The following is a 16,237-nucleotide window of genomic DNA, read 5'->3' on the forward strand; positions in this document are numbered from 1 at the left end:
AACCGCACATTGATGTTTCTCTCTCTCTTTCTCCCTCCCTTCCCTCTCTAAAAATAAATAAATAAAATCTTTAAAAATAAATAAATAAATAAACAGAGGAGGGGAGGTTAGGGGGTGGAAAGATAGAGTAAAAAGGAGAAAGGACACGTGGACAACAGTATGGAGACTGCAGGAGGGAGGGGAGTATAAGGGAGTATAAGTATAAGTATTTAATCAAATGGTAATAGAAAAATGAAATAAAAAATTTTTAAAAAAGAGATAAATAAAACCTACTGATATTCTGATTGAGCTTGTTTTAAATCTACAGATTAATTTGAGGAGAACTGACATCTCTACAATACAGTAATGATCATCAAATCCAAGAACATTTTTATTGCTTGCCTTCTAAATGAGTTAGGCGGCTTCCCATCTCTTTCTGTATCTTGAGATACAAATATCCAACAAAGGACTTACATCCAGCATATAAAGAACTCTTCAAATCAGTAAGAAAAAGAGATAACTCAACAGAGAAATATGAAAACAAACAAACTAACCCACAAAACCCCAAACATGTGAAGTGGCTTCACAAAAGTGGATTTAGAAGGGGTTCATAAACAATGAAAAAGACTCAATTCCCTGGGAAAATGCTCTCCCCTTATACACATCCACCACAATGATAGAAAGAAAGATTGATGTTAGCAAGTGTTGGTGAAAATGTAGAGCAAATGGACCTCTCAACACTGCTGGCAGGAGTATGAACTGGTACAATCACGTTAGAATAACGTTTGGGAGTATCCACAAAAGGTGAACTATGCATTTCCTATGACTCAGCAATTGCAATTCTACGTATACAAGGCCTGTCTGGAAGAGTCCAGCCATTGTTAATATAACAAGAACAGTTTGCATGAGACCCATGTAACCTGGCAGCCAAGGAGAGTGGACTGAAATGCACACGTGTGAACAATGACAACTCCACTGTACTACTCAGCGGGGGCAGTAGATACCAGTTGAGTGAGCACATGTAGTGTGGCCATCACATTCAAAATGGCTGAGCAAATAGAGCAATGAATCTGCATCAAATTTTGCATTAAGCTTGAACATTCTTCCACAGAAACTATTTGGATGATTCAGAAGGCCGCAGCTATGGGCAACTGTTGATTGGTAGTTTCATCACGACAATGTGCCAACTCATGCATCAGGTATCATGCAGACTTTTTTTTGTGAAACATCAAATCACCCAGATGATTCGGCCTCCCTGCAGCTCAGATTTGGTGCCCTGCAACTTCTGGCTTTTCTCAGAACTAAAATCACTTTTGAAAGAGAAGAGATTTCAGACTGTTGATGAGATTCAGGAAAATACGACAGGGCAGCTGATGGCAATTGGGAGAACTGTGTGAGGTCCCAAGGTGCCTACCTTGAAGGGGATTGAGGTGTCATTTGTCCTAGTACAATTGTTTCTTGTATCTTATGTCTTCTTCAATTAATGTCTCTAATTTTTATATTACAGGGCTGGGTACCTTCTGGACAGACCTTCTACATCCAACAGAAATGTTCAACAAAACACATACACTAAAGGGTTCACAACAACACTACTCACAATTGTCTCAAACTAGGAACTACCCAAAGACCTCAACAGAACGGATTTAAAAAATGGACATATTTTCACATTACTATAAAGAAATAAAAAGTGCTCACATAACAATATAGATGAATCTAACAAGCAAACAAAACCAGAGGGAAAAAAAAATCAGACAAAGAAAGGGCATATACAAATGCAATTTCACAGTGTGTACACTATAAAAATAGAGAAAACTAATCTAAGTTATTATAAGTCTGAATAGTGGTTATCCTTGGGGTGGGAAGAAATGACTGACAGCAAGAGAAAGCTTCTAAAATACTGGTGATGTTCAGTTTCTTGATCTGGGTGCTTGTTATATGGGTGTGTTCACATGTGAAAATTCATCAGCATTTATGATTTGTGGACTTATGAATATTATGCTGCCATAAAATTTAATGCATTCATATGAAAATAAATCAAATAGCAAGCTGAAAACTTTTTCTATACATAACATTTGAAAAACTCATGCAAATCAATTTTTAAGAAGCTAGTATCCAGCTGAAAAATGGTTCTAAATACAAAAGGAAATGTCTAAGCAAAGAATTAAAAATGGCTCCAATAAATGCACAAAATGTAAATTAGAACAATGGAATGCTATTTTTTCCTTGCAAATTAGCAAAGATTAAAGGAAACAAGAAGGCTGTTGAGGATTTGGTGAAACTAATATGCTTATTCCTAATGGAAACTTATGTTGATGCAACATTTCTGCATTAAGTCTTTAAAAATTGTTCATCTTTTCACTCACTAGTTTCCCTTCTAGAAATTAATCTAAGAAAAATTCATAGTTACAATTAAAGACAGGCTTATGTCAGTATTGATTATAATGAGTATTTTGAAACAATATAATCATCCCATAACGGGAAAATGGTTACATTATGATAAATATATTAATGCAATAAATGTTTTCAAAGAGTAATGAGTAAGAAAAGACTCATGATAACTTTAATTTAAAAATACATACAGAATTCTATAATATCTTTTGTGTTAGAAAATATCACACACTTAAACATACACTTGCATGGAAAAAAGTCTGTAAGAACACACACTATAATGTTAATAATGGCAGTCTGTGGATGAGAAGATAATGGATGATTTTAATTTTGTGGCCTATTTCCTACAATGAAATATACCTTGAGCATTTATTATTATTACATTCAGAAATCTAAGAAAACAGGGAAAAAAATAACATCCACCCAGTTTTTTTCTAGAAATCTAAGCAACCTAGATTTTTATCTCTCCTTCAGTTCTCACATTCAATCTGTAACTGTTTCTTCGACTTGACTTTAGAAGTATCTGTCCAAGCCATTACAACATTACATTATTCCTTCTCTCATTTCCAAAATTCAGACTCTTGTCTTCCCTAGAGAGCACTTTGGATCCAGACTCTTCATTTTGGTAATTTTGCCCTATCTTCCATTACTTCTACATTCTAGCCACATCAAACCATTTCATGTAGCGACCCTCCCACACTCACACACACCCCTGAAAATTCCACATCAGGTACTTTCGCACCTCCCAACCTTGGCATCTTCTCCTTTCTTTCCCTGCACTGCATTTTCTCCCTTTAATCTGTCCAATCAGATCCACAGTTCAAGATTCACCTCCGACAGCATTTACTGGGCGTAGGTAACTCTCTGAGGCTACAAGAACAGGTAGCGGTTTCCAAATCAATCCTCCAATGACAGTTTGCACATATTTCAACATTTATCATTCTATACTGTTGAAGCCCAGTTCTCCCTTTGTACAGAATGGGCCATATGTTTTTAAAAAATATCTTAAAATGTAGTTGAATGTGCAAAGGTAAAACACACTTTTAAACAATTTATCTATGTAGGGGTGGTGAGTTTTCACCTGTGTCTGATAAATAAATGGCAATAAAGACTCGCCCCCCCCCTTTTTTTTTCGTTCAAGATGGCAGAGAACGTCTTAAAATAGCCCCACACGAAAGCACACACACCCGGAGCCTTATGCCAGAACTGGCTACACTAAGCGCAACAGAAAAGGACAAAAGAATTTAACCTAGATGCTCAGATGTCCCAGCCCTAATCACTCACAGTGGGTCCCACACACTTATTTTAAACCATGTTAGAAAGCTGGCACCTGCTGTCTTCATTTTGAGGGCGACACCTCGACCAGGATCAGAGACATAAAGCACTCATGGATAAAGACCCAAAAAATCAAGGATGGAAAAGGAGGAGGCTAATTTGCATTGGTGAGTATCCAAAACGCACACTTGTGCCCCGCCCCAGCCAGGGGCAGTCCCCCAGAGGGGTTATCAGTTTCGGGGAAGGAACAGGCAGGGCTCGCGTCCACCCGCCCGCCTGGGTGGGCCGGCCTGAGGTGGAGGCTGAGGCGGAGGCTGAAGCTGGATGCGGGGAGGGCGTCTCGTGCTACACCTGTCAGGCTGCAGCCAACACTAGGCCCAGAAATCGCCGAGATTCGGTGACTGAGGGCGGCAAGAGCGTCACCCGATCACCCCAGGATCAGTCCCCCGCTTGCCTCCTCGTCTTCCCCCTCATCCTTCTCAAACAAAGGCAATCCACATCCACCGCCATTTTCCTCTTACCTCAAAAACCACCTCTTCGTCAAACTCTGGTGTCATCCTTCTCCGCCATGCCACCCGCCTCAGCACGATGGGAAATGAGGGCGGGGGAACTGGAGGCACCCAGGCTTCCACTAAGCCGATTCCCTAGTGTCCAGAAAACTACAACTCCCAGCATGCCTCGCAATCCACGCCCCTTTTCAGACACGCTTATTGGAGCAGAGGATGATCCTGTAAAACGGAGAGGCGGGAATGAGATGAAATTCGAGCCCTCTGATTGGCAGAGGCTGGACCTTTTGTCCGCCGTTTACAGCTGTAACTGGTAGGGGGCGCCTGGAGCACTGATTTTTAAGGCGCTCGTGTAGGGCTCGCGCCGGCGGAGGCGCGGTGAGCATTGCTCGTGCCCGCCGCCTGTGGCTCGCGCCCGGGATCTCCGCAGGGTCCCTGGAGCCGGGTGCATCCTTTGTGCGGCGCCTGGGTTGCGCGGTGGAGCTGTAGGACAAAATGTGGGCATAGCTGGAGCTTTGCTTTTCTGCCTAAACCTTTTGAAACAATGGACCGTAAGGGGAGCATGGATTGAAGGGGGCGAGCAGGGAAGCGAGTTGCCTGAGGGAATCATGACTTCTGCCGCGGGTAAGTGACGGCGCTTGCGCTGCCGCTGGAAAGTTTGTAGCGAGCGCTGTTAGTCTTGGGTTCTGGAGCAACTTTCTCCTTGGGCTAGCAGTGTTCCTTCTCCTTTTCCCGAGGATTGGCAAGTGCGGAGCAGACGGCATTTGCGGCCGCCTTGTTTTGTCCCTTCCTGCCAAGAGAGGCTGTTTGGAAATCGTGTATCTCTTGGGACCTGCCTTTAAAAGGAAACCCGTGTCGGGGGCTCTGCGCCAGGTGAAACGCTAAATGTAAAGAGTACGTTTGCTTGTCTCCTAACATTTGAGCGACTTTGCCTTTGCGTGCGAAAATAGTTTAGATGACCATGTTAAGAAATCAGTTATTCTAAGAAGGGGCAGTGTTCCAGAGTGTTGAATTCGGCGGCTGCTGAATTGCTTTAACCTAGTGTCGACTAGGTTTAAAACCCTGGCCCTTATTATTTATTAGATTAAGAGGTTTCAATATAGTTACTCCTATCCTGGTGTTTTTTCCTTTTACCAGAGAAGCAGAGGGTTAGGATTGCCGATGGCAATTTTTTGCTTATCTCCACCCAATTTTTAATGGATTTTTTTCCTGTTTCTACCTGGTTAGTGTAAACAAAGCCTTATTTTCCCCTCTGCCACCTATAGTACTTTCCTTTCATACAAATGACAAAGTGTTTATCTTTGTGTGGATTTTGAGCAATTCTGTACATTGTGTTTTCTCAACATTCTTAAGGAACAGTTCTTATATTCCAAAATAATTGCTGAAGTGGTTTTAAATTTATAAGAACACAGGTTAATTTTTAAACCACGATGTAATGTATTAAGTAGTAAGTTTTTAAAATTTAGTTTCACCCACGAAACAAATAAACTTTCATTAGGAATTTTATAGTAAAATAGTGTAAAGTTTTGCCTCAAAGTTACTTCTGGAATCACCACTTAAGTATCAGATTAAATTTTCTTTGCTTTTCTTGGCATTTGTTTTAAATTCCTGCAATTTGAAACTGTCAGTAGCACCGTAAATGTCTTTAGAAATAAGTTGTCTTATTTCTAAAGCCTGAATGTATTGAAGTTTGCATTGCTAGGTGTAATCAGATTACAGGTAACTAAGCAAAAAGTTAGCTAATAGTCATAAGAAAGCAAAGAGTGAAGTATTTGTGTAGTAGCATTCTTGAAGAAATTGTGGACCTTTCCTTTCTGATGTTACATGTCTGTGTAGATGTCATTGTATGTTATTTATAAGCTCTTTTTCTTAACCAAAGGGAGGCTTTCTACTTGAGGTGAATTATTTTCATCTTAAATTTCTGTGCCTCACCTTTATTCAAGTTTTCTTTATTACTGAGCTAGTCTAAATAACTTAAATTTAAAGTGGTTGGATTTAAATCCTTCCAGTCAATTTTAGCTCTTTCTTCTTTGGAGTGTCAAACACATTTAAAATACTTATACCTTATATGCATCAGTTTTCAATCCCAGTCCTAACAGTTTATAATGAACAGTTACAGAAGCATTTAATTTGACATTGAAATTTGAAACCTGACCTAGGGCTCAGTCAGAAAGTTTATGATTTTGTTTAGGAATTTTATAGTAAAATAGTGATTTTGATTCGCATTACCCTAGGATAATGCAAGCAATTTTTGTATTTTATCAACTTTACAATTAAAGAAATCCACAGGCATTTTTGTGGTGTTTTAAAAGAGGGATACTTCCTGTGTTTAGCTGAGTTAGTTGGTTTTTAGCATTGCTTGCTGAGAAGCATTAACTACTTTTTTGTTCGCCATCTGTTAAGATTTATTTTAATTCTTTCTCATGTCTAAGTGGAAATATGGAAGAGAATTGGGTTTTATTTCCATCCATTCTTATAAAATTGCGTGTTTATCATTCTTACAAGCTGTTTATGGTTTTTGAAACAATAATTAGGTTCATTAAAACTTTAGGAAAGTTATTTGCAATTGGGGAATTGTTTACATCTAATCTAATCTGTGGTATTGATATTTGGGATGGTTGGCTTAATTTAAGGAAATAAGAGAAATATTCTAGAACATCTATGTTTTAAGCATCCTGAAGAAGAGCTTGCTTTGTTTTTCTGCATCTGTGAAAGAGTAGGCCTGTAGTAGAGATTTTAGAATTATTCTAATCAGTATATTTAGAAGTAGAGGTACTTTTTCTATCCTTTTGAACTTGTGCAGGTCACGGTCTCATTAGTGCCTGTGCTTTCCTATATAGTTGGTTCAAGAGCTAACAAAGTGTGCATGTGAACCGCAGCCATCTGTGTGTAACAGATGACAGTATGTTTGTAATATATTAGTGAAATAGTAGTAGTGCTTTACTTTCTTACCTTACTGTTCCCTGGAGCCAAACAGCTGTGTAAATAAAAGATTTGCTGCTTTGCTCTAAAAAGCATTGGGTCTGACTGTTGATACAGTATTAAGATCCTAAGGTGCTGGATTCATTTCCAAATATCATGTACTTCAAGAGTTTGACATTGGAACAGACCATAATATAATGCCTTGTTATTTTTTGAGTTGTTTTTCTTTTATGATAGAGCCACACACACACAAAAATGATAGTAATAATGAAGGATTTCAGATATTTCTGTACCAGTGACTTAGTTGAATACTTGTTCCTACTGATAATTAAGAACTTATTCAATAATTCTATTGAAGTTGATTCCTGCCACTTTTCAAAATATTCTACATTAAAATAGATATGGACTTTTTAAAGAAAGAAGTTTCCTGTTACTGAGACATATTAAAGAGTGTGTGTATGTGGCAGTTCTGACCGTTCCCAGGGACCCATTTTCACCCTTGGGGACATCACAATGAGACAAAGTGCCTATCCTTCTGGATCTTGCTTTCTAGAGGCGGAGACAAAGTTCTAATGAAGAAAAATCATACAGGGCAAAGGGGCTGGAGAATATAAGGATTCTCCTGAAGCAAATATCTCAGAAGTTACCATCTCAGAATTATAGAGGCTTTACAATTCTGTTCAGCTTCCTCATTTGTAAGTAAGGAAAGTGAGGCAGCTAGATCTGCCACAAGACCAATGGTTGGGTTAGCCAGTTCCCTAAGGTATGTTACTAGCTTCCTCCAATAGGTGGTTAACTAACGTGGTAAGCCAAACTTCACAGCTATTTATTTAATTCAGTAAGTGTGCATTGAGGGCATTAGGTACATAATACTGGGCTACATTTGTTGGGAATCAGCCACAGCTAATATGTAATCAATTTAATTTCTAGGACACTAAAGAGAACAGGGATTTATGTCTGTTAGAAGCAGACCTAGGCACAAAACACATTTAAAGAAGAGTAAAATTGGTATCAGTGATTAAAAACCAGTTTAACTAAAAATAAAAAATCGACTGATTAAATGACTTGGAAGCCTCTGACAAAGCTGCAAGATTCAGAAAGTAAAAGTTTAATTTGATGAAATAAGATTTTTTAATTGTGGCAAAATACATATAATATAAATTTATTAATTTTATCATTTTTAAGTGTCAGTTTGGTAATCTTAAGTACATTCATACTGCTGTGCAGTCAATCTCCAGAACCCTTTCCATCTTGCACAATCAATTCTCTTTTTATTCCTTCAAAAGTCCCAGAGGTTGGACGCTTAATGAATGGTTACAGAAATGCCCTGGCCACTGTGGCTTACTTGGTTGGGCAGTATCCCCCAAAACTAAGGGTCGCAGCTCGGATCCCCCTTCCGGACACATGCCTAGGTTATGCATTTGGGTTCCTCCATGGAGGCAAGGAAGGCTACCGATCAATGTTTCTCGCATTGACCTTTCTCCTTTCTCTTCCCTTTTCTCTAAAACCTCTCTCCCTGTCTTCCTCTCTAAAAGCAACAGGGGGAAAAATGTCTTTGGGTGAAGATTAAAAAAAATGGTTACAGAAATGAAATCAGCATGATAACAGTGTCAATTTTCATTATCTTGAGTAAGATGAGAGGTTTGGAGGTGGCCTAGGGCATTTATACTTTCTCTTAAGAATTGACTTAATGGATCAAGAGTTGAGTTGAGTCCTGGCTAGTGTAGCCCAATGGACTGAGCACTGGACTACGAACCAAAAGGTCGCAGGCCCTGATTCCTAATCAGGGCATATGCCTGTGTTGCAGCCCAGGTCCCCGGCATGGGGCATGTGAGAGGCAACCATACATTGATGTTTTTCTCTCTCTTTCTCCTTCCCTTCTCCTCTCTAAAAAAATAAATAAAATCTTAAAAAAAGAAAGTTAAATTGAAGGGATTATTTTACCAAACTTTAGCATTAGGCTTCTAAGGGCTTTAAATTTTTTCTGCTTAAGAAACAAACAAACTGATAACATGCTTATTGAAGAGATAACTGAATTGTAAAAAGCTTTGGGAATGCATATTAAGTTATTTTGAAAATATTTTATTATTTACTTTATTTAGGACATTATATTGAGTGAGAAGGCATCTCTTATCGTATGATTTTGGTTAAACCCATAATATTAGAGGTCTGGGAAATTCTTTCTTGGTTAGTAAAAGGAAGTAGAGCACCCTACTCTTTTTTTTTTAACTCTGTTCCATGTAATATCTTCCCAAGTGTTGTGACTAATTTCCTTTGTTGAAAAGAAATTCATCACCAAATGAAGTGTCTCAGCCTTTGTGCATTCAAGTATTTAAACAATATCCAGAAGATATTTTGAAAAATTTATTTTTATTTTTCAGTAAATTAAGTTTTTATTAAGCATTATTAGATCATGAAGGAGGAACAAATATAAAAAGTGTAAGATAAAATATTTTATCTCAAATTTCATTGGGGAAGTGTGAGTGGGTGATAAGTGACAGTGTAGGTGGAAAAACTTTAAAAAAACTAAGAAGAACTGATGTTCAGGTAGTGTATATCTTTCTATTTTATAGGTCTTTTGTGTGAAGCTGTTATTAGGTTTCTAGTCTAAGTAAGAGTAGATCTGTACAAATCTAACATATAATAAGTGTTCATTAACTACTTTTTATATAGTTTTTATTTTTTAATATATTTTATTGATTATGCTATTACAGTTGTCCCATTTTTTCTCCTCCTTTTCCCTCTCTGCCCTGTATCTCCCTCCCCCCATCATTCCCCCACCTTAGTTTATGTCCATAGATCATAAATAGAAATTCTTTGGCTTCTCCATTTCCCATACTATTCCTAACCTACCCCTGTCAATTTTGTACCTACCATTTATGCTTCTTATTCGCTGTACCTTTTCCCCCATCCTCCCCTCCCGTTTGCTGCTGATAACCCTCTACGTGATCTCTATTTCTGTGAATCTGTTCCAGTTCTGGTTGTTTGCTTAGTTCATTTTTGTTTTTTTAGGTTCAGTTGTTGATAGTTGGGAGTTATCATTTTACTGTTCGTATTTTGATCTTCTTTTTCTTAGATAAGTCCCTTGAACATTTCATATAATAAGGGTTTGGTGATGATGAACTCCTTTAACTTGACCTTATCTGGGAAGCACTTTATCTGCCCTCCCATTCTAAATGATAGCTTTGCTGGATAGAGTAATCTTGGATGTAGGTCCTTGCCTTTCATGACTTGGAATACTTCTTTCCAGCCCCTTCTTGCCTGCAAGGTTTCTTTTGAGAAATCAGCTGATAGCCTTATGGATACTCCTTTGTAAGTAACTGTTTCCTTTTCTCTTGCTGCTTTGAAGATTCTCTCCTTATATTTCATCTTGGGTAATGTAATTATGATGTGCCTTGGTGTGTGCTTCCTTGAGTCCAACTTCTTTGGCTATGAGCTTCCTGGACTTCCTGGAAGTCTATTCCCTTTGCCAGATTGGGGAAGTTTTCCTTCATTATTTGTTCAAATAAGTTTTCAATTTCTTGCTCTTCCTCTTTTCCTTCTGGCATCCCAATGATTTGAATGTTGGAATGTTTAAAGTTGTCCTGGAGGTTAATAAGCCTCTCCTCATTTTTTTTTTTTTTGAATTCTTGTTTCTTCATTCTGTTCCAATTGGATGTTTATTTCTTCTTCTCCAAACTGTTGATTTGAGTCCCGGTTTTCTCCCCTTCACTGTTGGTTCCCTGTATATTTTCCTTTATTTCATTTTTCGTAGCCTTCATTTTTTTCCTCTATTTTGCAACCATACTCTACCAATTCTGTGAGCATCCTGACTACCAGTGTTTTGAACTGTGCATCTGATAAGTTGGGTATCTCTTCATTCATTTCTTAGTTGTATTTTTTCTGGAACTTTGATCTATTCTTTCATTTGGGTCATATTTCTTTGTCTAAGCACATCTGTTATGTAGTAAAGGGCGAAGCCTTACATATTCACCAGGGCAGGACAACTGTATTGCTGTGCTGTGGTCCTGTATGTGGGGGAGGGGTCCAAGAGGGAACAAGTGTTCCCAAGAGGGAACACTTACTCAGCTCTCCGCTGGCTTTCAATCACTTCCTCCACTACCCACAAGCAAATTGGGCCCTTCTTGTGCTGATTGCTGGGTGGTTGGTTTTGTGTACATTCTAGGACCCTGTGAGTTTCTCCAGTGAACTCTCCTGTGTGGCTGGGAGTTTCTCCTGCCGCATCATCTGCCATAGGTTTTTTCAGTCAGAGGTTTCGAAGCTTTATTTCCCTTCACCGGAACCCTGGGTTGAGTGATCTGTCTGGCTCCCCAATTGTTCTTTCCAGTTTATCTGCATGCAAATGTGGGACCACCTGCTCTGCCAGGGGCTGCCTCACCCACCCTGGTCCTCCAGCTGCCTGTCTGAGCCCCTCCTACCAGTCTGGATGAATGTTTCTTCTTTAACTTCTTGGTTGTCAGACTTCTATACAGTTTGATTTTCTAGCAGTTGGTTATTTTTTGTTTTTCAGTTTGTTGTTGTCCTTCTTTTGATTGTACGAGAAGGCAAAGAATATCTACCTATGCTTCTATCTTGGCTGGAAGTCTGCTTTTTATATAATGTTGAGGAAGACTAGAAATTGTGGTCATCTTTTGAATACCCTAATGAAGGTTATACAACATAATCATCTGTGGAACCTAAAAGATATACAGATGTCTAGGCTCTATCCCCAGAAGCTGATTGATTAGACCTAGAGTTGAGCCCCATGAAGGATTACAATGGAAATTCCCCACGGACAGCCCCTGCACAGAAATAACGGTTTTATTATGGTTCTCAACTAATGGAGAAGAATTACTTTTTAGTTTTAAATTTCTCATTTCTGTATTTCATTTTAAGATTGTTTTGGGGTTTTAGTTACATGGATTATTGATAAAGACATTTGTATTACCACTACCATACATCATTGCAATAGAAGAATAGTGCTTATTTACACAAAAAGCTTAAAGAGTTGTGTCCATGGTCCAAATAGCTCTATCCTGATTGGTCAGAATGAAACCACTCTAGTTAGTTGGTGAAGAGGAAAATGAGGATACAGTAGCATGGCTCTGATTGGACAAGGAAAGTCATAATACTATTGGTTGAAATAGATACAAGGCTGATTCTGCCAGCAGCCAGGCATTTCAGTGCAGGCTTCTTTCTCCTTAAAGTGCAACTTGTGGGAGAGGCCCCTGTTTTTAAATTTCAGCCTAATTAGTCACCAGGAGCCCTTCATTCTCAGGCTTGACATATTAAATTTGACTATAGCTGCCTGATTGATTGCTCTTCAGGATTGCTGTACCAATCACATTACCTCAAGCACTGGATTGTGTTCTTACATCGTCACATTCCCTCCAACATTTGGCATTATCCAGCTTTTCAACTCAGCCAGTCTAATGTGTATATAGTGAGATCTCATTATTGTTTTAATTTGCATTTTCTCTGATTATTAATGATTTTAAGCATCTCTACACAGTGCTTGTTAGCTTTAGAGTTTTCTCCTCTATGTTACTATTCATATCCTTGGACCATTTTTCTGCTGGGTTGACGTTTTCTCTTGGTTGATACGCAGAAATTTATTACATATTCCAGAAAGAGTAATCCCTGGTTGTTTCAGATATTGCAAATATCTTCTGTTCTATTATTTAGTAACTTTGTTGGGTTTCTTTAAACAAAAATCTTTTATTTAATAAAATTATTCCACTTTTTGGCTGCCACTGGAAAAAAAGAGCTGTGTCCTACAAATAACTTAGGCAAATTCAACCCTTAGCACTTAGCAGATGAACTGAAATACTTTCTCCTACTATTCAGGTCTCAAGCAGAAGTCAGTGATTTCATTTAATGTTGTCTAAAGATAATGGTTATCTGTTCCAGAGTTAGAAGAAAAACCATATTGGACTTATTAAGAAATGTATACCCTAGAACTGAAGAACAATTTAAGGAATTTTCAGGACTAATATTTACTTTATATAATATAACATAATCTACTTAGTACAATGCAAATTCACCATATTGTCAAAAGTAAAAGTTATCAAATATAATAATTTATCATCTGGTGCTTTTTTTCATCCTGTTTTTTTTTTTTCTTTTTAGAGATTAAGAAGCCACCAGTGGCACCCAAGCCAAAGTTTGTGGTGGCTAATAACAAACCAACTCCACCTCCTGTTGCACCCAAGCCTGATATTGTGATTTCCAGTGTTCTACAGTCAACAAAGAAAACCAAACCAGCAATAGCCCCGAAACCAAAAGTTCTGAAGAGCTCACCTCTTTGTGACATCGGGCAGTCACCATCAAGAAAAATCATTGTGAATCTGGAAGAACCTAAACAGGGATTACCCGAAAGCACTGACAACTCTACTTGCAAAAACGTAGAGCATCAGAGCAGTGGTTGTACTTTACCAATGTGTTCCTGCAGTTCTGAGTGTATCCATAAGGTTGGGAATAGAGAGAATTTGTGTGTAAAGGAGGTTGTCTTAGAGCCAGTAGAAATGCCTGAACATTTAGAAAATAGTCAAGTTGATGAGTCCTCTTCAGCTATAACAACGAAGAGTAGAAGTGATTCTAATGGTGAAATGGTCAAGAGCCAGAGTGCCGTTGTTTTAAAGGCTAGCATCCTGGAAGAGAAGCTCAAAGATGTTTTAACACAACGAACGTCACCTTTTGTTTCCTTGCAGAAGCACAGATCCACAGACAGCCAAGAAATGAATGAGGGCTGTTATTCCAACAGACAGTTCAGAATTAAATTTGCAGACTTGTTGCCTTCCATGTCCAGCTTTGAAAAGGTTCCTGATCATCACTGCCACCTACAGCTTCCCATTGATGAATTTCAAAATATTGAAACTGGCCAGGGCGGCAGTGATAAAAGCAGTATTTGCTTTCCTTCACCTGAACAAGAAGTTCTGGCAAATGGTAAAAGGAGTGCTTTTTTATCTTCAGATGGAGATAGTAAGAAATCAGAAGTCAAAGACTTTGGTCCCTTGGAAATTCACCTAGTACCATGTACTACAAAATTTCCAACTCCCAAGCCCAGAAAGGCACGGGCTGCACGCCTGTTACGTCAAAAGCACATCGACGCTCCTAGTGAAAGTACTGAAGAACCAGGGAATTTAGACAGTAACTCTTCTTGTCTTTTTGAAGATAGTTTGAGAAACAATAAGATCGATGTTATTTATCAGAATGTTTTGTGTAACCAGGAACAGGTTGGCAAAGTGAAACCAGGAAATAAAAGTCAATTGGATGTGGACTCCAACAGTAACGAACAGAATTCAGTTGATTCCCAGAAAGCCATGTGTCATGAAGCATCTTCCTCTGAAACAATGACACCTCCTTCAGGTACAGACTCTAATTTGAGCTCTGACAGTAAGTTAGTAGATGGTTCTAGTATGTCACCTGCTGTGGACGAAGGGACCAGTTTTATAAGATGCAGTACTCTATCTATGAGTCTGCCTAAGCAGCTGAAATTAGCTTGCAACAAACCTTTGCCCCCTGCCTGTAACCTAGGATTGTCTGTTCCTCAGGTGCAAAAGGAATCTATAATAAAAGATGGAAGTTCCTCAAGAATTGTCCCCAAAAAACCTCAAAGACACAGCCTGCCTGCTGCAGGAGTGCTTAAAAAGGCTGCCTCAGAGGAACTTGTGGACAAAAGTTCTTATCCCTCAAATGAAGAAACAAATTCAGACAAGGGTCCAGAAGGAAACCACGTTCGACAGTTGTGTACCCCAAACCATGATGTGTTGTCCTCCTTTGATATGCCTAAACGGACTTCAGAGAAGCCAGTGTGGAAATTACCTCATCCTATTCTACCCTTTTCAGGGAACCCAGAATCCTTAAAGTCTATCACCATATCCTCAAATAGTGAGCCTTCCACTGCCCTGACCAAGCCTAGAGCAAAATCACTGTCTGCTGTGGATACGGAAAGGTGCACCAAGCCTTGCAAAGACTCTCAAAAGAAAATCTCTTTAAAGAAGTTGCTCAACATGAAGCTGTCCATCTGTTTCACGAAGACTGACTTCCAGAAATTTTGGTCCAAGAGTAGCCAACTTGAAGATACAACTACTGGCAGCCTCTCAGGTGGAGAGGGAAAAGTGATTGAAAATGATTGGCATGGCTTGTTAGTAGAAGAGAAGAGAAATAAGCCCATCAAAGCACACTCTGCAGATAACTACAGCCTTGAATCCCAAAAGAAGAGGAAGAAGTCTCGGGGTCAGACCAGTACTACTAATGGACCAAGAGCTGAGTCTTTGGATGATCAAATGCTCTCTAGGGAGGCAGCATCTCAGGCACCTTGCAAATCTGTTGCAAGTGGCTGTGCACCAGAGTATGAAAACATACGCCATTACGAGGAAATACCGGAGTATGAGAACTTGCCATTTGTTATGGCTGGAGGGAAATCACCAGAGTTGGAAAGGCAGAACTCCAGCAGCATGGAGGACGCTGATACAAATGTATATGAGGTAGAAGAGCCATATGAAGCTCCAGGTGGCCAGCTGCAACTTGGACTGAGACATCAGCATTCCAGGTAACACTTAGGTGCCAGACATGTACTGCATCACTGCACTTTTACATGCATCACTGAAATTAATCTTCCACAACCCTATATGATAGGTAAAATCTCACACATGAGATTTTAAAAACCACTTGGTGAGAAAGTGGATTAGTTACCTATATATTAAATTATTCCAAAGTGCAGCCTCCTATATCATATAGTCAGAATGGGTATTTGCAAGTGTGAAGTAGTTGACCTTGGTAGCTGATTCAAAGAATTTGAACCAGTAGTAGTAGGGACATGTAAAAGAACTGTACCAGAGAGGTCCCAGGGCCTCCAAGGCCCAACTTAGAAGATAATAGCTGGAGCTAATGGGAGGAAAATGGCCAACTGAGTGAGCTTCATTTGCTAGGTGTAAAATATCTGCTTATTGAAATCTGTGCATTTATTTACGGTGTCCTTGGTCAGGTGAAACCTCTAAATTTGCAAAAGTTACTACTCCTTGAAGATTAGTTATTTTACCTGTTGAAGGCTATTAACTTAGATGGATATAGGAAAAATGCAGGAAACACATTAATTACTCTCTTTTCTCACTTTTGTATAGGTACTTTCTACCCTTAGTATACCTATTTGTCTTATTGAAACCTTGCCCATCCCTGGTGGTCTA

General features: G+C 39.0%; 2 protein-coding genes across 4 annotated transcripts in view; one reads left to right on the plus strand and one right to left on the minus strand.

The window, feature by feature from the left end:
• Positions 1-4,268, minus strand: part of VEZT (vezatin, adherens junctions transmembrane protein) — a 66,364-nt gene extending 62,096 nt beyond the window's left edge. For both annotated transcript variants that reach the window (XM_045826482.1, XM_045826481.1), the window contains exon 1: positions 4,164-4,268. In XM_045826482.1, coding sequence (XP_045682438.1) covers positions 4,164-4,199 — 36 coding nt within the window. In that variant the 5' untranslated portion in view covers positions 4,200-4,268. The remainder of the gene's footprint in view (positions 1-4,163) is intronic.
• A 264-nt stretch (positions 4,269-4,532) lies between these two features.
• Positions 4,533-16,237, plus strand: part of FGD6 (FYVE, RhoGEF and PH domain containing 6) — a 112,480-nt gene continuing 100,775 nt past the window's right edge. For both annotated transcript variants that reach the window (XM_045826518.1, XM_045826519.1), the window contains exons 1-2: positions 4,533-4,772; positions 13,179-15,603. In XM_045826518.1, the coding sequence (XP_045682474.1) occupies positions 4,757-4,772; positions 13,179-15,603 (2,441 nt within the window). In that variant the 5' untranslated portion in view covers positions 4,533-4,756. The remainder of the gene's footprint in view (positions 4,773-13,178; positions 15,604-16,237) is intronic.

The sequence above is a fragment of the Phyllostomus hastatus genome, unplaced genomic scaffold (genome assembly GCF_019186645.2).
Source record: "Phyllostomus hastatus isolate PE091 unplaced genomic scaffold, TTU_PhHast_1.1 phas_scaffold_755, whole genome shotgun sequence".
Taxonomy (NCBI): Eukaryota; Metazoa; Chordata; class Mammalia; order Chiroptera; family Phyllostomidae; genus Phyllostomus; species Phyllostomus hastatus.